At 43.1% G+C, this 27,029-nt stretch overlaps 1 protein-coding gene across 4 annotated transcripts in view; it reads left to right on the top strand.

Annotated features, from left to right (window-relative positions):
- Epc1 (enhancer of polycomb homolog 1) overlaps positions 1-27,029 on the top strand; it is an 80,153-nt gene that overhangs the window by 24,433 nt on the left and 28,691 nt on the right. Inside the window, exons 1-2 of one of the 4 annotated variants that reach the window (XM_021214301.1) lie at positions 2,108-2,560; positions 3,749-4,181. The exons of 1 other annotated variant lie outside the window; for it this stretch is intronic. In XM_021214301.1, the coding sequence (XP_021069960.1) occupies positions 2,408-2,560; positions 3,749-3,781 (186 nt within the window). In that variant the 5' untranslated portion in view covers positions 2,108-2,407 and the 3' untranslated portion in view covers positions 3,782-4,181. Of the gene's footprint in view, positions 1-2,107; positions 2,561-3,748; positions 4,182-20,107; positions 20,148-27,029 lie in introns of those variants that run through there. 2 more of the 4 variants (XM_021214299.2, XM_029547241.1) reach the window with 2 other exon arrangements.

Raw genomic sequence — 27,029 nt, 5'->3', positions numbered from 1 at the left:
CTGAGATGCCTAGAAGGACCTGAGATTCCAGGGTACACGGACATGAATGGAGAACTTGATTTGAAAACATGCTTCTTAGCAGGCATGTTGTATGTAAAAGGGCCCACTGATCTGCATGCAGATCTCAGTGTCGTGATGATTTAAACATTTCTAGAAAACACAGTTTATTTCTGCAATGTCATTACTGCTACTGTAGAATGTAGAAATGTTGTCTGTAGGCTGCAGAGTTAGTTCCTGCTGCTATAGGGTATAGAAGCAGACCATATCCATAGGCTGCAGAGTCAGTCACTGCTGCTATAGGATGGAGAAACATATACCCATGGACTGCTGCTTGGCAGTCTCTTTAGGACTGCTGGGATTGGAGCCCAGGACTTTGCATACTACTGGTCCCCTGCCTGGGAGCCCTTAGGCTGTCTTCCAGTGAAGATAAAAATAAGTAATTTCCTCAGCTCACTCTTTAGCTGTAGATGCTATTTTGTCCTCTAAAATCTTCAGTTCCCTAAGTATAATTTCTTCTACTAGGATTTTTAGTAACCTCATATTACAAGCTGAGGGACTGCCACTGTTATACTGAACAGCCAGTGTTCCCCTAACTGTTGAACCTGGCTAGATAGGAGTCACATTCCACAGTGGATCTGGCAGGTTTTTCTGATTCCTGGAATGTGATCTAGTCTTCCTTGCCTCTGAGATTTATCTTTCCCTCCCTCCCCCCTTTTTTCCTCCCCTTTCATAACCCATGCTTATCTGCATAAACTCACTTGGATATCCTCTCCCAATACTTTTGTGAATACTTCAGTAGAGCCTCACCACTCACTTCTGCCAGTTCCAGCAATATGCACTAGCTTTCATCCTAACTCCTTGGGAGAGGCAGTTACTGAACCCAGAAGGTGGAGGAAAGGCAGGTGAAAGTCTCACTGCCTCCCAGAGACAAGCTAGCTGCCAGTATTGGAGTTTTAGGGTAATCCTGAAGAACTGCAGTCTGTCTCCTGCTTGTCTGTTCTTCCCTGGTCTAGTAGAGCAAAGTGTGCTCTGGCTGTGGGACTAAGGTCGTAATTAATGTTACATAGAGACAAACCTACATGATAGTTTGTGCACTCTAAACTACAAGTTTCTATCAAACCCTCCATTTAAGAGCAGTGGTTATTTTTACGATGTAGCCCTTGAGGAAATCAGACTTATAACACGTTTTTAAACGTTTTAACGTTTGAAAATTTGCCGCCAAACTTTTAAAGCCCATCCTAACAGTCTTCCCCATTTATAAAATATTTTACAGAAAAGATATATTTGGGTACTTATTTTCATGTATAGTACAAGCAGCTATTAGCAGTCTTATCAACATCTATGTTTTTAATAAATTAACGTTTGTTTATCCTCCCATTTCTGATGTGGCCACGGAACCACCACGGGTCTTTGATTCTATTTTATAAAGTTTTCCAACGAACAGATGGCAAGAGTGTGAACCTGTAACTACGTTGAAATAGAGTTTCTTCTAAATACAACAGAAATTCATGAGCTAGCTACCACTACCGGACTGGCCCTAGGAACTGGAAACTGTATCTGAAATGTTTCACTTAAGATTGTTACAATTTGTGGTAATTATTCTGCTTGCTTCAATTATAGTAAAAGGGATGGATAAAATCTGGGCTTGGAGGGGGAAAACTACTTTCAAGCTGAATATATAGGTAATGGTTATAGAGAGCCCGGGGCCTGACTCGATGCTGACTGTGAAGAATTACATCCAAAGTTTCGTTCGACTTAGAGAGTTAGCCTATGATTTCGCGTGCGTTTTTATTTCTAAGCCCCTGGACCTCCCGCCCTGCGCTGCGCTGACTCTGCGCGGCCGCCCGGCGGTGACAAGTGCCCGCGCCCGGGACGCAGGCCCGAGCATCCCGGCCGCTCTACGCGCCGGCCTCGCCAGGACCCGCGCGGGCGCCGAGCTCGTCGCTCCTTCGCCTGAGCAGCGCGCAGGGCGGGAGCGGGAGCGGGCGGCCGGGCGAGGCCGGCGGCCGGCGGGCCGGGGGTTGGCGGGACGCGCGCTCCATGCCGCGCCGCGCCGGCGCCCGCTCGCTCGCTCGCTCGCTCGCTCGAGCCCGCGCTCCCCCCGCGCGTGCCCGCGCCGCTGCGCGATGCAGTGTGGGGAATGGCTGGGGTTGGCTGAAGAGCGCACAGTGGAGTTTTAATGTCCGCCATGTTGGCCATGGCGTATTGAAGAGAGCGAGAGAGCGAGGCGCGGAGCGGCACAGCCTCCCACCCTCCCGGCTGGTGTCAGGGCCCGGACGGCGGGCTTCGCGCTCCGCCCCCAAGTCCCCGGCAGCGGCAGGCGAGTGGAGACCGAAACTCCGGTTCTCCATGATCCCGCTGGCCGGGGCCGTTTCCCCAGAGCGGAGAGGTATCTGCTGCGCCTGAGATGAGTAAACTGTCGTTTCGGGCGCGGGCGCTGGACGCCTCGAAGCCGCTGCCGGTCTTCCGCTGTGAGGACCTGCCCGACCTGCACGAATACGCCTCGATAAACCGGGCCGTGCCGCAGATGCCCACCGGGATGGAGAAGGAAGAGGAGTCGGTACGTGTTAACTCCCCTGTCCGACCCGCCGCCAGGCCCGCGCCCTCCGCTGCCCGCGGCGGCGGCGGCGGCGGAGCAGCAGACCCACACAAAATGGCCGCCATCTTCTCGCCGCCGCCGCCTCTCGGTCGCCGGCCGGGCCGGGCCCCCCGCCTCCCGGGGGCTCGGTCCCGGGCGCTCAGGCCCGGCGGGGCCCCCTCGAAGGCCTGCCGCCGTCCTCGGCCACTGGTACCTGGGTCCCGCCGAGTTCGGGGGCCCGAAAGGCACAAAGGGGTCACGTGACGAAGCCGCCGGCAGCCATTTTGTGGTCTCAGTGCTTGGGTTGGGCCTTGTGCGTCTCCGGAGAGGGAAGCGGGCTGGGCGGGGGGGGGGGGGGGGGGGGGGGGGGGGGGGGGGGGGGGGGGGGGGGGGGGGGGGGGGGCGCCGCGAGCCGGGAGAGGGCCGCGCCTGCGGGCCCCTCGGAGGGCCGCTAGGTGGCGCTCCGGGGCCGTCGGGGCCCGGCCGGCGGCGGCGGCGGGCTCGGGCTCGGGCTCGGAGCGCGTTTGCCCGTGGGCTCGGTGCGGTCCCCACGTGGAGCCTCCGAGGGGCCTGTCATGCTGACGGCGGGGCTCGGGCCGATCTCTCTCCCCTTCCTGAGAGGAAATGGCGAGGGTGCTCGGGGTCTGCCCGGACGCCATTACATTTATAGCAGATGAAACTCCGGGTGCAGTCTTGTTTCCACCCGCAGTGCTGGTGGGAATTTTACAACACTGTCTCCTACTTTTTTGATCTTTGAGACAATGTTGCAGATTTGTTTACAGTAACTCTGTTCTAAAGTCTGCAACTTTTTAGTTCTTTGTAAGTTAAATTAGGTTCGCCCTGTTTTTAGAAGAAAAGATAGAGAATAAACTTTTCAAAGAATGTTAAAGCTCTAAGGTCCTTTTGTATTACTAGCGTACGTAGCTAAGGTTGAGTGAATTCTTCACAGACATCCTAACATTAAGCTATCCAAACCGAGTGGGCTGCAGTAGTTACGTTATTGTTTATACAGCTAATAGGTGATTTACTATTGCTGTGGCCTTTACCTTGCTGTGGAAGTTGGGTCCGGACACAGACGTAATATAATAGACTTCCACACATTTCCCCCAGATGTTAACATTATAACTTGATGACTTCTAATTCTAAGGACTTGCATACGTTGGTTTCCAGGTACAGCCACTTATACAGGGTGCAGTGTGTTGACAGTTGAAGGAAGTCAAGGATTCCCATGGACTGTGTGCTCCAATTTTGTTGTGGAAAATTGTACTGTAATACTTCTGTTGGTACTGTAAGAATTTCTATTCTCTGTAATGTTTTTCAAAATAAAACTCTTCAAACTGCTTGGGTTATTTAACCTTTAAAAGTAAAATAGCTTTGACAGTTGAATGTTACTTTGGGGCGGAGGGTCTTGAATCTCACTTCACAGCTGAGCGCTGAGTGTAGCTGAAATGTGTGGGGCGGTGCACTGACTCCAGCTTATTACCTGTGAGAGCAGAGCTCTTTATTTTGACTTGTATCAACTTAGAGTAGAATGGTGACATTTGTTTATTTTTAAAATAAGTGATTTGTTTTTTTTTTTTAAATTAAAGTACTTGTGATTGCAGAATCTTGTCTTTTTGTTTTATTTTTGTTTCTCTGTGTAAGTTATACAGATACGACTTTCAAGTAGGGGTGCTGGTGTTACCCTACTAGAGGAATTTGTTGCATTTTGTGCATCTAAGATGGAAATCATTAAGCAAGACCCACACCAGTACACTTTAGAAACTGAGTTAAGTCTTGCTTTCTGACTCTTTTGGACAGTCCTGACAGTTACAACCTAAAATGAAAGCTGAGCTCAACTGAAGGGTCTGTCCGTGCATATTAACATTTACAGATAATTTTTGTTCACTAAAACAGTCTTGGTATTGTGCAGTGGTTGTCACTGGGTTTTAGTAGGTGAAGTTCTAACTTTTATTAAGTATGGGGATTAGTTTTTTTCAATCATCTGTTTAGAATTCTTCACATCACAACCAGCCAAAACTGTATTATGAGTCAGGTCTCTTAATAGAAGAACTTAAAATCCTTGGGAAATAAATTGCTCCACAGTCCGTGTGTCAGGCCACACTAGTGACAGACTCTGTGAGTCAGGGCAGTGAAAGTAGTATGTTGTACAATATTGAAAAGTACTAAACATAATGTAATTTGGAGTTAACCTTTTTACTAAAAAGAAGAGTGAAAGCGAAGTTCACCCATGGGCCTCCTGCCAGGTCCTATAACCTAGGACCTGAATTGATTGTCTAGTTTAAAAATATATGATTAATTTACTCTCAATCTTGAAATGGTTAGAAATAGGATCTAGTTATCATAATCCAACTTTATGGGTTTATAGGATTCTAATTAGACAAAACAGATTGAGATGAGGATAGTTTCTTATCCACTGCTTTATAAGAAAGCATTTCATGATTTAAAAAAAAAAAGAAGAATGGCATGTAAAGCTCCCTAAGAATATAATTGTTGCCTTTATTATATTTTTTGTGGTTAAAGAAATCTAGGTTTTGATCTGGTTGTGTAGCCCTTGCTTATCTCAGATACACTCCCAACCCTGCCTCCCTTAGCCTCCTGGGTCCTCGGATTTAGGAGTAAGCCACCATAGTTTAGAAACCTTATGGTACTGGGAGGATAACTTGTCAGTGTACTTCTGTTCTGCCAGTCTTGGTAGTAAAAACTGAACAAAGCTTAAGCCTGGTAGCACATGTCTGTAATCAGTGGCTGAGGCCAGCCCAGACAATGTATCACAAGGACAATCCACACGCACACTTCAGTGAGGGGTACCTGTCCACTCGGCACCTTAGAAAAGATGAAGGTCTTGGCCTAATTAGGCATGCTTAATTTTTTAAACAAGTTTAAATAAATGATGACACACACACTCCCCGCCCCCCAGGTAAAAAGCAAATTGCTACTCTGTTTAAAACCTTTTACTGTAGAACTGAAAACTGGATTGTAGTGCTTGAACTGACTAAACTATAAATGTTAGGGATTCAATGTTTCAGTTAGTAGAGTGTAATAAGTAGTAACAACTTGCTAAAAGTCAAAAAATAAGGGTGGAAATTTTTGTATTTAGAGTCACATGTAAATTTTAAAGCTCAAAAAAAAATAGACTAGTAACTCCATGAAAAAAAAAAAAAGAGTGCTCTGGGGTTGGGGGGGGGATAAAAAAAAATCAGGGGCGAGTGCCCCGTTATCACTTAGCATCTCTTAAACATGTAACTTCCACTCGAGGCAGGGCGATGAGCCCCATTGGATGGGTTTGTTAACAGTTTTAAGTGATTAAAATTGGGACTTTACAGTTTTCGTATATGGAAACATTTGTGGGTCTTTTACTGGTTTTTAGAGTGGTGTTTGGCAAATTGGAGCTACTTTAACTTTTTAGGGTGGGACATAGGGAACAGACCGTCCAGACAAGGAGTCTGGACTGGGTAGAATATTCGAAGTTACTGGAATTATAATTGATACCACATTGATATTAGCCATCCAGTTTCTTGAGACTGATTAGAGTCTAGTTATCATAATTCAGCTCTAGATTTAAAGAATTCTAATTAGACACAATAGTCCTGTAGTCCTGCCTTGCCTCACCTTCATTCTGGGGTTACCACATGCAAGTGAAGGATTTATAAACAGTTTTGGTTTTCGTCTAAAAAATTTTTTTAGCCAGGCAGTGATGGTGCATGTCTTTAATCCCAACACTTGGAAGGCAGAGGCAGGCAGATTTCTGAGTTCGAGGCCAGCCTTGTCTACAGAATGAGTTCTAGGACAGCCAAGGCTATACAGAGAAACCCTGTCTTGAAACCCCCCCCCAAAAAAAAAAAATTTAGGGGAGGTAAAATTGGAAATATGTACATATTCCCAATATAAAAAGCTCTACATCTAAATTTTTTAAGAGACCTAGTTTGGACTCATAATTTGACAGTTTCATTGTAAACTTGAAACTGATTTTCTTCTGAAAGCAAGCTCCCCCTCCCCTTTAATATGTTAAGCCAAGTTTTTCTCTTGTGTCTAAAGCTGCAAAATTTGGCCCATTTTTCCATTCTGTCAACAGTCTTGCAAGTGAAGTGCATTGTCGCAGAAGCAGAATTAAAGGAACTTCAGATAGTTTGGATTAGGAAGAAATTGAGAAGATCTGGGCAGTCTGCATTAGATAGCAAAGGGTCTGGACACAAAGGTATTTGAGAAAATAAAGTTTAATTTTCAGTGAAAGTTTTATTACTGTCAAGTTGCTGGGGCTTGCTTTGAATCTACTTTCTGACTGCTAATACCATAGGACTGTGATATCACACCTGAGTCATAGAAGTTGGGATTCAGAGATGACACACCTTCTAGAAGCTGGAATTCCCTCCAAAAGCATATACAATTTTGGGAAGGTTTTTTGTTTGTTTGTTTGTTTGTTTGTTTTTAAAGGAGAAGGCTCAAACCTTAAAATTTCAAATGGAGACTCTGTCTCAATGTGGCAGTTATTTTTTAAAATAAGTGTGATAAAGGAATAATAGTTAAAAACATAAATAGGCAATCCAGAAAGAGACTGAAGAAAAAAAACTACAGAAGTGACCTATGGAAAGCTTCCGCTGACAGCCCAGAGACAATGGGACTGGTAGTGTCTCTGTCTGAGTTTAACTCCCGTTCTAGTATGCAGTTGGTTTATATCTCAACCTTATTTTCTAAAGAAATTACAATAAAAATGGATGGCTTATGTATCTAAAGGAATTTCTGTAGGTTGTGATTAACATGTTTTTTTTTTTATTAAAGTACATTTTCTTTTTATTACTAGAACTTAATTAAAAACACTATTTAAATATAGAACAAACAAGGGCTAGAAGACTTTGTAAAAGCTTGCAAATCTCAGGAAGGATTAAATATTATACCAAACAGTGTTCTATTAAAAACAGAATGGGCTGTTGTTACTATTTTGTTTGTTCCTTTTTATGCCTTGGGGTTTTTTTGTTTTTTGTCTTTTGGGTTTTTTTGTTTTGTTTTGTTTTTTGGTTTCTGTAACAGCCTTTGCTGCCTCTTTTCAGTTCAGAGGACCATTTTTTTAAAGTTAGTTAGTTTGTTTTCATTTTTTAGAAGCACAGTTTCTCACTTGTAGACCATGCTGGCCTCGAACTCACAGGGCTAGGCCTGTCTCTGCTTCTCCTGGGATCAAAGGGGGTCTTCCCCCACGCCTGCCCGCAGTTGAAGCACTTCTTACTAGGTGTTTTTCTTAAGCACTTGTTAATAAGTGTTCTTCATACACATAGGAAAACACTGATTCTGACCACATCTACGACTCCACTTTTTACAATTAGATAACACACAAGGAAATGAGATTTTCTATTACAGTTAAGTAGTAAAACAAGTTGTTTCTGGGTACACAAGTGAAAGGAAAGTATAATAGAACTTTTAGAGACAGGAAATTGTATTTAACTTCTGAAGTAAGTTTTAGAACTTTAAAATGTTACTTGTAAAGCTAGGCATGGTGGTCCATGCCTGTAGTCTTGCAGAGGGTAGGGATGGAGTAGAAGCTACCCTGTGAAGAGTGAGACCCTGTCACAAACTGAGAAAAGTGGCAATAAATAACTTTTGGTGAGATAGGAACCCACTGCTTCAACTACTTTCCTAGGGTCACTGTCAGTAGGTTGGTTCCTGATGCTGTTGTCTTCTGCATGTTTATACACTGGAGTCTTTACTAATCCTCTAAATGCTCGTGGTGATAAGAAACTAGGCTGTTGCAGTAATTTAAACTTAGTGGATGCCCAGCTCTGCATCTTTAACTATAGTAAGTAAATTTCATCTAACAGTGGCAACCTGTTGCTGTATTGTAAATAAATAGCAGACTTGCTGGCCTTGAGAAGTTTGGGTACTCTGAGTTACAGCCTTGATGAGTAAAGAAATCAACTGTTAAACAATTTGATGTTAGCTTTAAAAAGCTTGCTTCAGCTTTGGCTATGCATTGGGACACAGCTTGCTAAATTTTGCAATCAGTATTACCAATTAGTGCATAATTTAAAATGTCATGTGGGTGATTTTTTTTCAGTTCTAGTCTTTTTAGAATTAGGTTAATAATTTTGAACCCCAAATAAAACTTATATATGCTAAGAAAATGCACCTGGACTTAGTCCTCTCACAAGTCACTAACCTTACTGAATGGACTTTAATCTGGTCCCGCCTTACAGGGTAACTGTGAGGAGCAAAGAAGGCACCTGCAAGAACACACAAATGCTGTTGCCAAGTACTGGTTAGGTTTTAGAATGACGTTTTTATTGGTACTCGAAAGTAATTTAATATTTATATAATCTGAAATCTTTGATTATCTGGTGTAAAACGTGTCCTCCTCCCTAAAGAGTTCCATAATACAGTTGTAAAACTGTCTTTAGGTTTAGATGATTATTAAAAGTGAGTATTAGTCAGACCTAAGTCTAGTCTAACCTGTGGTATTGCTTGAGTGGTTATACTCAGGCTGTTTTTTCTTAGCTGAGAAAGACAGGGTCCTGACCTATACCAGTTTCCTGTTTTAAAAAAAAAATGGCAGTGTGCCTTAAATCTTGAATTAATTAATGGCATCATTTACCTGTCATTTACAAAGAAGGTAGTTAAGATCCATGGGTAATTAATTGGTTCTGGTCTAGTCTTGGCTGGCTCAAACTTAAAGCCAAGTTCTGAAGGAAATATAGGAAGTAAATGGGTGAAACAGTCACAGAGTGCTTTGGTTGTTGTAAGAACTTGGGGTTAGAGCCAGAATTCGATAATCAGTTTCAAATTATGTTTTATTAGTAAAAGAGGTCTGAAGTTAAAACAATATAAATATACTAGTATCGAAGTGTGAAACAAAAATTTGGTCATTGTTTTAAAGAAACTTGGGGTGAAAGGCGTGCAGAGTAAACACAGCTAAGCCCATTTTGTCTGCTTAGGTCGCAAATGGTGCATTCTCTAGGAAACTAATAAGTCCCTGGGTGGTGCAGCAGTGACCACACAAGGGTGTTCTGTGGGTCTTGTACTCCAGCCTCTTGGCTTTGTGAGGATGGGAATTCTGTGTGCTTCAGTTGCGCGTGGATGTGTTTCTAGAGTCTGAAATGGTATCTAGTATGTAGTGTCAATTTTTAAAATTAAACGACTTAATGAGAGGCCGTATAAAAAGTAAACTACCATGATTCTTACATGGCGGTACGATAAAAACACAGAATTGCAGATAGGAGGAAGACAGTTTCTTTAAGTAGTGGTTAAGGCGCACTTACCCGAGACTTGAGTGCTGAGGGTGAGCCAGCCCTTGGAAGAATGTCGAGGTAGAGAACCTTCCTGGCAGCCCCAGGATGGAACCAAAAGAAGGAAGACCAATGTGACCAGACACAGGGAGGCTGATGGATGCTCAGGGGTGAGGACTTGCAAGTGCTTTGAAATAAGGTTTATGTAAAGAAGGAACATATTCTACCTTTTATTTTCCCCCAATATCATTCTGAAATACCATGTGGGAATAGGTCTTTTGTGTAAGAGTGGGAGGGAGTTTGTTTGGAAATGAAGAGAACTCAGTGGATTTGAGATATGTTTTGAGGTGGAAGCAACAGGACTTGATGAGTTTGAATCAGCAGAGAAAAGATGAAGGCGATTAGCCTGAGTTTTACTTGAGCAGCTGGACCGGGAATTTAGGAAGGAGAACATAGAATCAGAAGGGTTTGGAAAGCCTCTTTTTCCACATTAATTAGGCATAGTACAGTGAGCAACTGAAAGCCATGGCTTGGTACTTGTTCTAGGCTGGGTAGGAAATGTCCCTGCGAGCTTATATATTTAGACTCTGGAACCCCCGTGATGAAGCTGTTTGGGGGGTATATGGAAGCTTTAGGAGGTAGGACCTAGCTGGAGGAAGTGAGTCACTGGGAATCCAGTCTTGAAATAGCCCTTCCTGTCTTCCAGTGGATCTGTCTTTATTGGTCAACATCTTATAAAAATCAACCATGGCAAGATCCACTAGACAACCCTCTCCCCCACCCGCATGGGAGTCCATATCCTCTTAAACTGTGAGGCAAGATGAGCGTTTCCACTCTTACGTTCCATTTGTTTTATGTTTTATAAAAGCAGTGGAAATTGTAACAAGTAATGCTGTTTTATTTGATAGACTTTAGCTTATGGTCTGCAACTCAGGAAGAACTTACGTTAGAGGTGCCACCCGAGAGTGGAAACATTCAGGGAGATTGGCTGGACTGTCGGTTTGTTCCAGTGAAGTGATACAGAGGAACGCTCATTGTTAGGAGAACCAAGAAAAGGTAAATCGGGAACACAGCAAGTACAGGAGAGGCTTTGGAAACCTTTGCTAGGAAAGGCAGAAACAATCCAGGTAGCAACTGGAAGGAACTAGTCTGCAGATGATTCCTAAAACTGTGTTTCCAATCCTAACTCAGACAAGGGAGATAAGAAAGCTGAGCCTCGGATTGGTTTGCCGATTCTGGTGGCAGCACACTGTGTTGAAGAGACAGAATTTAGAGTTTGAGTGATACAGATGTACAAAGGCTACATAGAGAGAAAGAGTGCCAGGGGTCCCATTGAGCTTTCCTGAAGCTGAGTAGAGCTGATGAGGAACTTCCGTGTCTGTGGGGAAAGGGACAGGTCTAGAACCTCAGAGCTTGGATCGATCTAGAAAAACACTCTGGAAAGCTATCACCAGCTTTGTTCTAGGCTAATGACTGTTCTGGGGTTGAAAGATTGAACACAGGCCCAGATAAATCTGAAGTTAAAACAACCTGTGTTGGAAACTAGTCCTGCAGCACACAATTCAGCATTTGGTACTTCAGATCACCAGGATGAGGCTATGTATGATGAGGATCACCTATAAAAGTCAGGGTTGCCTTGAGTTTGAGATGAGCCTGAACTACATAGTGTAGGCCACTATGGCCACATAGCAAAGCCATAGGGAAAGAAGAAATTACCAGACATTCAAAGAGCAGAAAAAATGTGGCCCATTTGGTAATCACAAAAATAAAGCATTTAAAGGTATAAATAACAGTAAATTACTCCAGTTATATCAGTGGTTTCACTTAAAAAAGATCCTGTCTTCTCTAACTCGGTGGCTCTGCTCTTGATAGCCCTTCCTTGTCTCCCCAGGATCCGTTTGACTGGGGAGTTGGTTACTAGCTAGAGAAGGAATACCTCCTCTTTTAAGGAAGGGAAGGAAGCTGTGTGGGGTGGAGGCTTGGGGGGTAGTTAGTTGAACTGGTAATGAGGATGAGCTGACATAAACTTGTGTTTCTCTGTGACCTATGAGATGAGATCATCGCTTTCCTGCTGAAAGCCAGAATTGTGATCATTGTACAGTGATCATTTGGACAACTCAGTGAAAAGGAAGCATCCAGCTCGCTATTTGGCATAAAATGTAGACAGTGGGGTTCATCAAAACTTGATGTTTGCTTATTAGGAGGTATAGAAAATGAGTTGAGTAGTGAAGTCACAAGTGTTTGTGAAGCAGGTTATGATCTCAACCATGGGGTCTAAATTGTGTAAGCAGAGAAAGAAGATAGAGGGAATCTAACGACTAGAGGACGTTGATATGGGGCTCACTGGAATAAAAGGCTCAGTGGAGTTGATTGTTTCAAGAATAGGAGTGCATGGTTAGGGAAAGGAACTGAGTCAGGAGAGGAAAGAGTAGGATGCTTGAGTTAGGTTTTAGAGGTACCACTGTTAGTGAAATGAAGCTCTCTAGGATAGTACCTTGGGGTGGTGGGTGGTAGCCGTGGCCGAGAGAGCCCCGATGTCAGGTCATTCCAGGTGTGCATACTCTTAGGAATGACTACAGTGCAATATTAGGAACGAGCTGAGCTCTAGCGGAACCAAAGCACATGATGGCTTCCAGAAAAGCATGAGAGTAGGAAAGGCCAAGAAAAAGCATGGTGTGGTCTAGCTATGGAAACCAAGGAAGGGTGGTGAGTGTGTGGTAAGGAAATGGACAGCTACTCGGGCACTGCTTGGGGGATACTGCAGAACCAGTTACAGCATTACAGCAAAGTCTAGAAACTGGAAATAGAACTGGAGAAATCAGGAAGAGTGTAGGAATTGGGTCGCATTAGTTGCTGTTGCAACGAGGATACGGGGAAGAAAACAGTTGTTTTTCACACTCTTTAATAATGGTTTGTAAGCCGCCACTAGAGGCTGAGCTGTAAAGGGATGACCATGCTGTAGTCATGGTGGGAGCCTGCGGAAAGGCTGCTCATCACTCCTCATGGACAGTTAGATAAATATTTTCTGAGAGGAGGGATGACCTGGGCTTCCCAAACCTTCCTTCCATCAGCCAAGTGCTGGTGTCACAAGCGTGAGCTACCTATGCCTAACACTTAGCTTGTAAGAATAAACTCAAGCTCATCTCTTTATTGGTCCTACTAAGAGACAGTACTCTTAAATTTCTGAGAAGCTCTATGAGCTAATCTGTGAAACAGGACTCTCGGCATCTTTTCTGTGGTCTGAGAGATCTTACAGAATGAGTTGAGGCCTGTCTGTAAGTCAGTCTCAGCACTCACCTATAATGCCAATGTGTGGGGCCTAAGGAAGGGTGGTCCCAGCTGAGGCTGGCTTGGGCTGCATAGTGAGACCATGTCACAAGAAAGGTGTAACTAACTTTCAGCAAGCCATTTGGACCATGATTTCTGGCAGTGCCTAGGGTTTGGTTTTGGCTCAGCATCAGTTTCCAAATATATACTTCATTTGTAAAGAGACACTGCACGTTTTTCAAGACCATCAGCCTGGCTCTTGCTTTAAGAGCCCTTGATTTAACTATTCTTATTTATTACATTTATAATGGGAAAAAAGCATTTCTAACTTTGGTTCAGAACATCTCCCTAGTCCCTAGTACCAGCACCTAGTTCACTAGGTAAATTTTCTACTTTTCATCTATCGAAAGGCAAAAGCATAAACTTCCCGCCCCTTGCTTGATGCCTTCCAGTGTCCAATATCTTACCTTCTGCTTGTGTGCCCTTACCTGCACAGCCACGTGACACGCTGCCAGGCATCATCAGTGACTTCTTCACTAATGGGTTCTCTTTGGTCAGTGGACTAGTTCCAAAGCTATTCTATTTTAGTTTTTTGTTAGGGCAGCAAAGAATCAGTATCAATGTGTGTGTTATCCATTACCATGCAATTACCCCAACGTTAGCAGCTCAAAACATCAACCAGTTAGAAATCTCACCATTTCAGAGTGTCCAGGAGCCATATTACTGGCAGTTCTGACTCCAGTTTTAGAAGAGTCCTTTAGGGTTGCCAACACTGCTTGCTTGCAAACTACCTCCAGATTCACTTTCTCAGTCCACGGCTTCTGAATCATCACCCAGGCCTCTCTATTGGCTACCTACATGACTTGGCATAGCATCTGGCTTCCTCCAGAGCATAGGGTCTAAGAGATGCTAAAAATACACCCAAAGCCTACTCTTTGGTTACTTACTCTTATAAATGGCACAGGGTCACCTTGCCATGGGGTCACTGCTCACACATCAGCCAGGATTCTGAATACCAAGAAGGAGGTGTGTCTTGAAGGCTAGCTGCCACAAGCCCTCTTCCCATTGGGCAGCACTATCCTCCTTTCCAGTCATCTTAGAAAATCCTTTTACTGTCAGTTTAGATGAAGTCTGTCTTACATTTGCCAAGTGCCATAGCTCCTAAACACTAGAGAACAAATTAACATATAATTTCTTACCATTCTAAGCCCTTTGATGGCAGAAAGCATCATCTTTAAAAACTTAATATTAAGGTAACAAATATTTCTTAAACAAATGTTTAAATAGTTCTGGAAGCCAGGCATGGTAGCTCATATCTCTAGTCCCAGCACTCAGGAGACAAAGGCAAGTGAAGCTCTGAGTTCAAGGCCAGCCTGGTCTACAAAATGAGTTCTAGGACAACCAAAGCTACATAGGGTTTCTACCCTGTCTGAAAAAACAAAAGAGTTCTGGGGAAGTTAGGCATTCAGTAACATCATATTCTAAGTGGCACTCATCATCGATGTGCTGAGTAAAGCCAATGAAGTCAGTTTTAAGATAGGGAAGACATGAGAGTGTCATGAGCTCTCCTGAAGCGTAGCCTGTGGGGAGGCCCTGTGTTCATGTGCCAGCTTGTACATAGAGAGCCGTGTTCTCAGAGTGTGAGGCTGATACTGTGCTGTCTGTACACATGGCTTTTCCCTCATGGCTCTTAAAACTCAGGCGGTAAACTAGATAATGGTCTGTCAGTTTTAAAGATGAGAAGTAATTATTGTAGTTTACAGCAGTTATGTTGCTACTCAGTATAATGAAAATAAGTCAAATTGAAGTTCCTGAAAAGTCACCTTGCTTACCATTTGAAGCAAAGAGAAGTAGAATAAATCATGAATTCTCAAAATGAATTTCCTACTTGAATTAGAATTTTTTTGCATTAATTTCCATCTCTTTGATCTGAAAATGAAGATTGATGGCAAATGCTTTTTTACTACCTGCAGCTCAGTTCCCATCTACCACCTGGCAGTGGTGCATACCTGAGAAATTTGTACAGTGTTCTTTATTTTGTGAATTTTTCCTTGTAATACATTTGCACTAAAATAAAACAGAGGGTTTTTTTTTCCTCCGTGTATCAGGAAATATTAAAGAATCAGCTTCGTAAATACATTTTCATTGATGTGTTTGTCCTGTAGCCTTTATTTGGTTCTGTTTGTACTCAGTCTGACTTTGTAATCCTGGTCTGCCATGAACTCTTTGGTCTTCCTAGCTTCACCTTCCTAAGAGCTGGAATTCTAGGTATATCACACCATACCCAGTTTTATAAAGAGAATTACTAGACCTTATTAGAGATGTCTTGACATGAGTTCTTTTTCTTATCCAGCTAAACAGACTGCTGTTAAGCTGCCCTTTCATTGAGTTTACATGCTTAGCTTTGCTAAATCCCAGTGGGAAGGTTAGTCTGGCAAGAAGTTGAAAATTATTGGACAAGTACTGTCAGGCTTACAAACATCGAAAATACCCTGTGTCTAACGTAACTTCCTAAATATGTCTCATAGTCTGGTAGGTACATGTGCTTGCCATGAGTGCCTGATGACCTGAATTCAATCACCAGAACCCATAGGAAAATGGAAGGAGCCTCCTGACTTCACCAAGCTGTCTGTGGCATCCATACGCACACCCTTGCACACATGCATCATACAAACAACAATAATATACTTTTTAAAGATTGCTACTATTGTCGTTCCCATTGCTATGGTACTTCCCTAGTTTAGGAGACTGTGTCTCACTCAGATTTCAAAGTCCTACCTAAGCCTTCCAAAACTCTAGTTGCTGCTTCCTCTCTTCAGAAATCAGTTGTTCAACTGGGTGTGGTGGCGCACGCCTTTAATCCCAGCACTTGGGAGGCAGAGGCAGGCAGATTTCTTAGTTCGAGGCCAGCCTGGTCTACAAAGTGAGTTCCAGGACAGCTAGGGCTATACAGAAAAACCCTGTCTCGAAAAACAAACAAACAAACAAAAAAAGAAATCAGTTGTTCTTTGAAAGACAGAACAAACTGTTGCTGCTGGTTTTGAAGTGATGTGTGATGCTGTGCAGGCTAAATGTCACCTTGACACAAGCTAGAAATATTTGAAAGGAGGGACCTCAGTTGAGAAAATGCATCCTTAAGATCTAGCTGTAAGGCACTTTCTTAGTAGGAGAGGGTCTAGACCACTGTAGATGGGACTGTTCATGGGCTGATGATCCTGGGGTTTGGCTTTCTTATTTTTTTAAAAAAAGGAAGCGAACTGAGCAAGCCATGAGGAGTGAGCCAGTAAGTAGCACTCTGTATGCCTCTGCATCAGCTTCTTCCTCCGGTGTCCTGTCCTGACTTCCTTCAGTGATAGACTATATGATATGAAAGTATAAGCCAAACTCTTTGCTCCCCAACTTGCTTCTTGTGTTTCATCACAGCAAAAGAAACACTTAACTAGGACAGATGCTCTGGGCTTTTGTCATCTGGCCTGTTTCTTTTCACCTCTGAAGCCTTCAGGTTCTTTTAACAGCTCTTCTTTATTTCCATTATTAAAGCATTTCACTACTATTCCCCAACTGAGTTTACTTATGGCCCCTGCCTTAGTTGTCCATTATGAGACTGAGAAGTCACAGGCTGCCACAACAATTGCTGCTGAAGCTTCTGTTTAATAAATTGGTTGGTACAGTCTTTTACTATAGTATTCTGAGCTCCAACTGCCATTAGCATTGGATTTTAGTGCCTCTGTAACTAGGTGTGTGACTAGGTTGATGAACCTATTCTTGCATTTCTGGCCAACCTATCCCAAGGCTATGTTTGTTCCTATTGCACTTCCAAGTTCTATCAAGATGCGGGTTTTACCATGTGATTGCTATGACGAGACAAGGTTCTTAACCACTAGGCTTCATTGCCACACTCCTGTCACTTATAATACAGATCTATAAGCATGAATGACAGGACAGTTTGTTTCTGTTGTCAGGATAGGGAAGGCAAAGGTTGGACTATAGGCATAGAACCTTTTCCCATCCTAGTGGCTTGGCAACAAAGAGTTTTTGTATCACTGCGTTGCTCTTCTGGTTGACTTGGTGCTTCTGTTCTTCATAACCTCATTCCAGGGTGTAGACTGTGGCAGAGTGGCCTCAATCCCAAATGTGACTTTAGTGGAAGAAGGAGCTTTAGAAGATCAATCAGCTCTTAATTTCTGTGGTCAGAATTTGACCAGTAAAAATAACGTATCAAACCTAGCCATAGAGGAACCAATAATTACAGTCTTGAAGTGTAAATATTTGGGAGATAATCTTCACTTAGGTTTAGGTCCTTTTTGATTGTATAGGTTTGGATGTGTTGCCTCTTGTCCCTGATATGAATAAAAACTGCCACACAACACCCTCTCCTCCTCTTCCTCCTCCCCATCAGAGAGTCAGTGGGTAACAGAGACAGGATGACGATGATAAGCACTCCATATGGATGAAGGAAGGTTGGGAGAAGTGCTGCAGAGACCTACAGGCCATGCCTGTTCTTCAGGCACAGGTCAGCCACTGCAAGAGGCCCCCTGCTCCATAAATCTTTGTGGCTTCTGTTGACTGTGAGAGGTTTCCTTTTTCTTTCCTTTTCTCAGCTTCATCTGATGTGTGCTGACTACATCTGACTTTGAGAGCTGGAACAACCCACAGCCGCCTTTCTACCTTGGCAAGGCAGAGACAGCATGCTTCTAACTGCTGTTGATGTCTGTTCATTTCTTTGTTGGCACTTAAGCTTTGTGCTGTTCTGCCTCTTGGTTGGCTTTCACTGTGTTTCCTTTCTGCTCAGTATGCCAGCCAGTGTTTCTGTCCAGATGTGTCTCTTCTAAAACTACTTCCTACTGGCTTTGTGTCTATCTGCCCCTTATTTCTCCCCGTGTGTGTGTGTGTGTGTGTGTGTGTGTCCTATCTTTTATGTAATGCCAAACAGAACAACCAATGTACTGTTTTTAAAAACTTGGCTGGGGCTGCAGGTTTGGTTACAGTGCCATGTCAGTCTTTTCAGGTTGCTATAAGTTATTTTCCCATGCATGCTATGGATTGTCGTTGTTCTTGCTAGCATCTATTTTAGTTTTCTTCAGTATTTCATATTTCGTTTGTACTGCCTCACCCTCAATTTATATGTTAGGATAGGCATAGGTCAGGCTATATGGTATGTCTGTGATAACTGCCTCAAAGCCTCAGGATACAATAATATTAGAAGTTTATTTCTGGTTCTTGTCACATTTTGTATCACCATAGGTCAGCTGGGGATGCAGGTTGCTACAGTAATCATTATTTCAGACATAATGTTGGTGGAAAGAGTGCTTATGCTGTGATCCAGAGAGAGGTCGCTTTGACTAAGAATTTACTGCCAGAAAGTTTAGTCCTCCCAGAAGCATCTGAGGAAAGACACTTGTAGTTGTCCCTGTTTTACTGTCTGGAGAAGATGAAAGGTGTCCACCAGGGCCTTGCCTTTGAGATGTCTGCTAACTGCCTCCTGTTCAGAGAACCTTTTGTTTGTTTTATTTTGAAACCAGGTCTGTGTTCTTGGCTGTCCTGGAAGTCCTGTGTCAACCAGGCTGACCTTGAAGTCACAGAGATTGATAGCGTGCACAGCCACACACAGCTCAGCAGAATAGAGGTGTATCTTAAGGTGGCTGTATTTTACAGCTTTTTACAGTTAATTCAGCCTCCCTTCTGTCAAAAAGAGTTTTCATTCTGGCCGTGATTTGATCAGATTTTAAAATAGAGAATGTCATTTACTTACTTGAAGATGTTTTATGATTGGAAATTATAGAGTGAAGAAACTCCTTAATTGAACAAATGTTTCAGCACCAGCCCTGTGCCAGCATCTGTTTCTACAGAGTTAACACCATTTTAGACTTGAGGAAATAAAAAGACTGACTGGCACTTTCTGTTACAGTTTGTCTTTGCAGTGAGATCGTGACTGCTGTTCTATTGTCTTTAAAAATAGAATTGGGCTATCATTCTCAACAAATTTAATGGAATTCCTATGTTCCAAATTTAGCATGGTTTATTAGTGTCTTTGTAAGAGGTAAATGCAATCTGAGCTGTATTTAGTCTTTATATGAAGTAGAGACTTACAAGAGGAAGTGTGTTCCTGTGGCTGTGGACGGGGCTATAGAGACAGTGATGCAGTGAGTTATATCAGGCCTCGAAGCCACTGCAGTTATGTTAAGTTTGCAGCTCTTTTCCTCCTTCCTCCCCATATTAAGGTGGTTAGTGCATTTTTGTCTGTTTTCGTGGAAGGAGTTGACTAGATTCATTTCAGGTAGCATGCAAGGTTGGAAAATATTCCTGTGAGTTTTCACGTACATTGTGTGTGACATAACTAAGTAGCACTTGGAATGAATTGTGATTTAGATTGGAAGCTGTGAGAAGAGAACCTCATGTGACTCTGATATACTTTTTCCCTTTGTGTTCCAAAGTCTGGAGAGACCTTGTTGTTTTGGAAAAGCTGACATGGCTAACTAGAGTCTGTGCTTACAGTACCTGAAGCTTCTAAAGAAAGCCCTTAATCTGTCAAGGGAGATTTGATGATTTCAGAGGTTAACTGATGACAGTGACAGTCAGCCAATAACAGGTGGAAACAATGAACTAGAATAAATCTTTCCAAAAAAAAAAAAAAAATGTAGAAGTTGCTGAGTTTACTTGTTTGTCTGAGAGGGTTTGTGTATTTTTACTACTGTGGTACTGGTTATTGAACCTAAGGCTTCATTTATAGTTAGAGTAAACATTTCTATTAATGTTTTATTAGTCCATTGTATGTTATAATTTGATCATTGGAATAATATACAGAGCAAGGCTTTATAGATACAACTTCTCAATTCTCAATATAACCCTGTAAGTTAGGTATTGTTTTCAGCCCTTTACCAGTAAGAAAACAGACATTAAACTGATTTTTGAAATGCTAGGTATTATACTAAGAGGTTTATATCTTCTATTTCACTTTTGGTCTTATAGTAGAAATACTTAATATTTTTTTAAAGGTAACTAAAGGGTGAGGGTGATCAGTCCGTGGAAAGGAGTGTGTAGTCTGTCCACATGGGAACCTGAGTCCAGAGTGCCTACATCAAAATCCAAAGGTAACTGTGCGTCCCTGTATCCCAAGTATTGTAGAGTTGAGATGGACAGGTGCTGGGAGCTTGCTGGAAGGCCAGCCTAGCTGACAGGCAAGCTTCTCATTGAGTGAGGTACTGTGTCTCAAAAAATAAGACAGGACCACAGGGGAGACCCTGTGCCCTCCACTCTACTGTGTCATATATTCACATGCTCTGTAATGCACGGACACATGGAAACTAAGGTATAAAGAACGCAGCGAAGAATTAGCAAATGGTAAACTGTAATTTCAGCCCACATTTCTTTTTTTTTTTTTTTAATTTTTTTATTATTATTTTCTTTATTTACATTTCAAATGCTATCCTGAAAGGTCCCTACACCCCCCTCCCCCGCCCCTGCTCCCCTACCCACCCACTCCCACTACTTGGCCNAGGCCTTCCCTNGTGCTGGGTCATATAAAGTNTGCAAGACCAAGGGGCCTCTCTTCCCAGTGATGGCNGATTAGGCCATCTTCTGCTACATATGCAGCTAGAGACACAAGCTCAGGGGGTACTGGTTAGTTCATATTGTTGTTCCACCTACAGGGTTGCAGCCCCCTTCACCTCCTTGGGTACTTTCTCTAGCTCCTCCATTGGGGACCCTGTGTTCCATCCAATAGCTGGTTCAGCCCACATTTCTGATGTTGCCTTTTACATGCCTTTTGTCTTGATTGTTGAAAAAAATTTTTTACAAGAATCAGTAATTATTTTCAAGTTACATTAAAAACAGAAACAAATTGTCAGATGTTTTCTCCTGTGTTTAATTAGAATGAATAAAGAAAGAGTAAGTTTGAGCAAATGAAGAAAACAGGATATTGGAGATGGTCAGGCTTTTGAAACTGCTGTGGGAAGATACTGTTTACAGATACAGTGGGGGCTCTGAGGGGTTATGGTTTTGCTGAAGGAAGAAAATTATATGCAATTATTTTTTATTTTTAGTCTGAAAAAAATAATAACGCACAGAACTGTCACTTTCTCATCCTGGCCGTGCTACACTGCCCCAGTTTCTTTAGTTGAGCATTCATGCGCATTTGAGAGTTTGATTCTCAGATGCTCACCCAGAGTGTAATAAAGCAAAGGAACAGTAGCCCAGTACTGTCTGTAACATTCACCAGTCACCAGCAGGGAAACAAAGTAGAGACAACTTTACTTTTTATAGGTCAAATTTAATTCAACTTGACACTTTGTTGAACCAAATTTGTTCATCTCATAAGTCTTTTCTCCCAATGGTGAATAATTTGTTTCTTTTATAACAGTAAGATTGATTTTTATACTTAAATTTAAAGGCAAGTGAATTTCTTCATTATTTCCTTTTAATTAAAAACTGATTTTCTTCCTATAAGGAAATTCCTAATCCTGAGTACATTCCATAAATAACAAGTCACAGGCTGATGAGATGGCTCAGTGGGTAAAGGGCTTGCTGTGCAAGCATGAGGGGGAGTTCAGATCCCCAGCACCCATGTAAGCTAGGCATGGTGGCACACACAAGAAACGTGTTCACAAACTGTCCTGCTGAGAAGGCAAGAGGTAAACACCCTTTCCTACTATAGTCTGTTATTTGGAGATTTTTCAGTTACAGAGAAGTTTGTAGAGAGGGGATAGTACAGCGACTGAGGAGACAGCTCAGTCAGTAGAGGGTTTGTGAGGCCCTGCCTTCAATTCCCAGAACCCACACAAGAAGGAAGAAGCCACCAATGATGGTACAGGTCTGCAATCCAGCACTGAGGAGGTAGAAACAAAGACCTGGGACTTGCTGCTAGCAAATCCCCAACATCCATGTAAAAAATAAAACGCCAGGTTGGCAGTGTTCCTTTTAACACAGCGCTGAGGGCGCAGAGGCAGGAGGATTTCCCAGAGCTTGCTGGCTAGCCAATCTAGCCAAACTTACGAGATCCATGTTCAGTAAGTAGCCTTGTCTCAAAAGAACAAAGTAGGGAAAGGAAGCCTGGCCCAAGAGCTCTCTGGGCATGCACACTAGCATGCACGCGTCACACAGAGAAACAGTGCACAGAACCCTGTGCCTTGGACCTAGATGGGATTGTTTATATTTGTTCCACTTGCTTTCTTGTCTCTGCTACCCTCTTTTCCTCCCTTCATCCTCACAAACTAGTAATTATATCATGGGCTTTTCTCTGAAGTATTTCAGTCCTTTCTTGTTTTTATTACTATTATTACTTTGCTTTTGTTTTTCGGCAGCATGTGCATGAGTATCAGAGGCGAGGGATGGCCTTGAACCCCTGGTCTTCCTGTTCTTCCCAGTGGTGGCATCACGGGTGCTTACCATGCTTTTTTCTTGCTTATTTTGCCCTGCTCCTGCTGACATGTGTAATGCGGGTAGTTTGGGGGCATCAATTCATTATCGGGAAGTTTTCTCCTGATTATTCTTACTCAGGATTCTACTTCATAAACATTTCAGTTACCCCAACTGGCGTCAAACTTCCTGTTGTAAGCCATCCTCCACCCAGTGTTTATTAGGAGGTGGACACTTTAAAATCACCTCTGCTGTTTCCTCTGCTACTTTAATAGTGTTACATGAAAATGTTGAGAGACCTCTAAAGGAGAGGCAGACATCCCAGTACAGTAATGTAAAATGGAGAAAGGTAGATATGGGTTAAAAATGGGGAACCATACATTCTAGTATTGCTAGAAAGTTCTGTAAGATGTGGACTGAGGGTGGGAAGTGCTGGGGTGTCGATTGGAAGAACTGGTGAGATACACATCACAAGCAGCTTGCTGCAGAGACCATGGATTGGAGTGTTGTGTTGAGTCTTCAGAAGGTCCACTGGAACTAGCTCCAGAAGAGAGGGGGGCGCAGTGTGTTCTGCTGGCTGACAAGCTTTAACTCTGAGGTGGGGAATAAATGCTGAATACCTTCTAGATAAAATAAACAACAACAACAAAAAATCTCTTTACGAATTGGGTCTGATTTGGAGAGGGGGAAGGAAAGGGAAGCTTCGGCCTGGATGAGCGAGGAGGGAGAGACCAGTCCAGGGAGAGGTAGTGTGCATGGCCAGAGGTACATCTGGAGCTCTTTGGAAATCAGAGTGGAAGTTAACATGTAGACTGACCCCCAGCATGGAAGTAGTCGAGGACTCAGTAGTGAAGCTGAGTATGTGCAGGAAGTGGGCCGTGATGCTTTAATGCTGCTGTTTGTATCCATTGGACACATTTACTTCTGGTCAAGGTACTGCCTACACTGGCTTACCAAAGAGACACTGATGTGAGATGTAGACGTTGTCACTGTAAACTTTCTAACCAAAAAAGCAAAGAAAGAGACTTTGGGCTTATCCACAAGGAACTATAATTTTAGCCTTTGTCCTCACTTCTGAGCATCACATTGGGCGTGCAGGGCTTGAGAAGGGAAGCACAGACAGGCTACATCTAATGGGGCAAGGGTTAGAATTAAACATGTTAGTAACCTAAGCCCTGATTGTGTTTGGGAAAAAAACATTTGCCAGTTAAGTCAAGAGACAGGATGTTTTAGGAGCAAGACAACAAATGCTAGCTGGGATCTCTCAAAGTTTAGATTAACTTTGCTTGTTTAAGAACTACACAGAGGTAGACTCCAGTGTGTGCTCTGGTGGGTAAAGCTGGTTTTGAAAGTTGCTGTGATATTGTATGTTTAAGTAATTAGTTCCTTTTGTTACTGATAGTCTACTTTTTTACTGTACTATAGTTTGCCCTATTTGGGGCCCAGGGAGGCTGTTTGTTTCAATAGTGGGGGTCAAAACCAGATTCTCATATTCACATACATATGCTTTAGTGCTGAGCTGATAGTGTGTGAGCATGTCCACCTATGGACAATAGGTGTGTCAGCCTGAGGCCTTTATTGTTAAAATATTTTCAGCATTCTTTTTTTGTTTGTTTGTTTTTTGTTTTTTGTTTTTCGAGACAGGGTTTCTCTGTCCTGGAACTCACTCTATAGACCAGGCTGGCCTCAAACTCAGAAATCCACCTACCTCTGCCTCCCGAGTGCTGGGATTAAAGGTGTGCGCCACCACACCTGGCTGGGTTTCAGCATTCTTATTCAAGTCTTTTGTGAGCTTATATCCAGTTTCTCTTGAATCAACACTTATAAGTAGATTTACCAGGCAATATGGACTGAATATTTGGGTTTTAAAAACTGCTGACTTTTTCTCAGTGACAAGATATAAATGCTGTCATTCTAAATCCTTGCCACCTTTTGATGTTGGCCTTTTCCATTTTAGCCATCCTAGCGAGAATATAGTGGAAGAGCCCATGGGCAATGATCTGTTTAGGAGGAGACATCTGGACAGAATGTGAAGTGGAAGGAAGTTTTATTGGGAGTTTGACCAACAGCAAGGACTCTGGTATAATAAACTAGATTAACGTTCAAGAAGCTTTTAACAAAATCAGCCATTACTTATTTGCCCAGAAGGAAATTTCATATATTATTGCTACTTAGAACAAACTGCCTCTAATTCAGTTAGAATAGTCTACAAAATAAGTGAGCATATTCCGTGTTTTTGGTCTGTGGCGCTTATCCCAGTCTGTTAGAAGGCAAGAAGAAACGTTTCCTCGTGCTCCCTTGAGGTTGTCCTTTTCCCAGCTTTCCTCGGTGACAGCTTATAAAGTACTATAAAATAAGCCAGATTGTTAAACCAGAATCTCAGGACTTGCAAAGATATTCTTGTCTAGTCCTCGAGGCTAAAATGTATAATCTTCATACACCATGTAAGACTTACATCTTATAAAGAAAATGTTTAAAAGATAATTTAGAGCTGGGAGTGGTGGCTCACGCCTTTAATCCCAGCACTTGGGAGGCAAAGGCAGGCGGATTTCTGAGTTCGAGGCCAGCCTGGTCTACAAAGTGAGTTCCAGGACAGCCAGGGCTATACAGAGAAACCCTGCCTCAAAAAACCAAAAAACAAACAAAAAAGATAATTTAGACACCTACTCTGAAAGAACTTAAACTTGGGGAATGGCATGTAAATGTAATTATGACCTGCTATCTACCCTAAGTGTAAGGAATGCTTTTGTAGGTGCATGCCTGAGGGGATAGTTTGTATACGGATGGAGGAATGTGCAGAACCAGTGGGGCTTCCCCCATGGATGAGAATCTAGGGTACCTGGAGCAGAAGCTGCACCCCATGATGTGAGCTCATGACATTGACAAAGCCCAATCTCCTGTGGCCTAACAAAACTGTGGGACTTACTTTTTAGAGGTATTTTCTGACTTTTTAAAAATTAATGGTGTGCCCTGTTTGGAGCCTTCCTTGAGTCAGGTAGCAGAGCTTACAGGCACAGCAGAGTATGGGAGTCAGAACAACTGTGAATGTCAAACCTCCCTAACCTTACACCTGTGTGCGACAAGATCTCATCATACCCTGCTGTGTATACATGCCGCTGGCCCTTGAGCTTCTGACGTTTCCTAGCCACTCCCAGTCTCACTGTAGGCACACTGGGATTACAGCTGTGCTTACATTTCAAATCTTCCTCAGAGTGCAGATGGATTAGCAGGAAGATCAAAGAGATGAACTATACCTCACGTGTTCATCTAAACACTGAAAGATGGCTGAAGTGTTCTGAGCTGGGAATAAGAGTGCCCCTGCTTCTTCCATCCTAACATGGAGAGTATCTGAGAGCAGAGGTGTGTGCATGCGCCTGCCTTCGCAGCTGAGGGGCTCCCCAAAGCAGCCTGTCTCTGGGCTTACAGAAGAAGACAGAAGGGCTACAGCTCAGCACCTCCTCGCCTCCTTCCCAATAAGCAATGGATTCGTGGAGTCATTTTGTGTAACCGTCAAGATGGAAGGACTGAACTCAGGCCTTGAATCCATAGGGAATGCTATTTGTGGAGCTAGTCCAGGCTCCTCCACCTTATTGGTTGGTCTGAGATCTGGGAAACAAGTGCTACAAACTCCTGGTGAGAACTTTGTTCAGGGCTGTGGTATAGCGTCATACTAGGTGCATAGATGCACAGGGCTGTAGTATAGCATACTAGGTGCATAGGTGCACAGGGCTGTGGTATAGCATCATACTAGGTGCATAGGTACACAGGGCTGTGGTATAGCACCATACTTGGTGTATAGGTGCACAGGGCTGTGGCATAACATCACACTTGGTGTATAGGTGCACAGGGCTGTGGCATAGCGTCATACTTGGTGTATAGGTGCACAGGGCTGTGGTATAGTGCCATACTTGGTGTATAGGCAGGCTGTTGCTTTTAAAAAATAACATCTACCGTGAAAGAAAATTCTGCTGCCAGAAATGGTCCATCAAATCGAAGATGTAGTCAACATCAGGGACTGTCGTTACCATTGCAGCCTGCCTACTTTTACATACCATTAAACAGACAGTGACCAACATTTATGGAAAGACTGAGGGATCACTTGTAACCTGAAACTTAGATTCTACTCATAATGCAATGTGTGTGAACCCTCCAGGTTCCTTCAACAATTTCTGTTACCCACATGATGGTTTTACAGAGTTGGGGGAGCATAGCTCCCTAGAGACCTTTCTGTCTTCTTCAGGACTGGCATTCCTTTAGCTTTCCAGATAGGTGTAGCCTTCTTCTGGTTTTACAGATGTGAGTGACAGTTTTCAAAAGATTTACTTAAGGCTTTCTTAGAATCACTTTTCTTGGTGCTGGTGGCACATAATTAGGACAGCTGGCGTAGGCTTAGCTGTGGTTAAGAGCCAGTCACCTTTCTCCTGGATAAAACACATTGCTGACTATGCTCTGAGCTCCACAAAGTTTTTGTGTTTTTTGTTTTTTGTTTTCTTGAGACAAGGTTTCTCTGTATAGCCCTGGCTGTCCTGGAACTCACTCTGTAGGCCAGACTGGCCTCGAACTCAGAAATCCACCTGCCTCTGCCTCCCAAGTGCTGGGATTAAAGGCATGCGCCACCA

The sequence above is a fragment of the Mus pahari genome, chromosome 15 (genome assembly GCF_900095145.1).
Source record: "Mus pahari chromosome 15, PAHARI_EIJ_v1.1, whole genome shotgun sequence".
NCBI lineage: Eukaryota > Metazoa > Chordata > Mammalia > Rodentia > Muridae > Mus > Mus pahari.
Note: the sequence above shows the minus strand (reverse complement) of the source record. Positions and strands in the feature narration are given on the sequence as shown.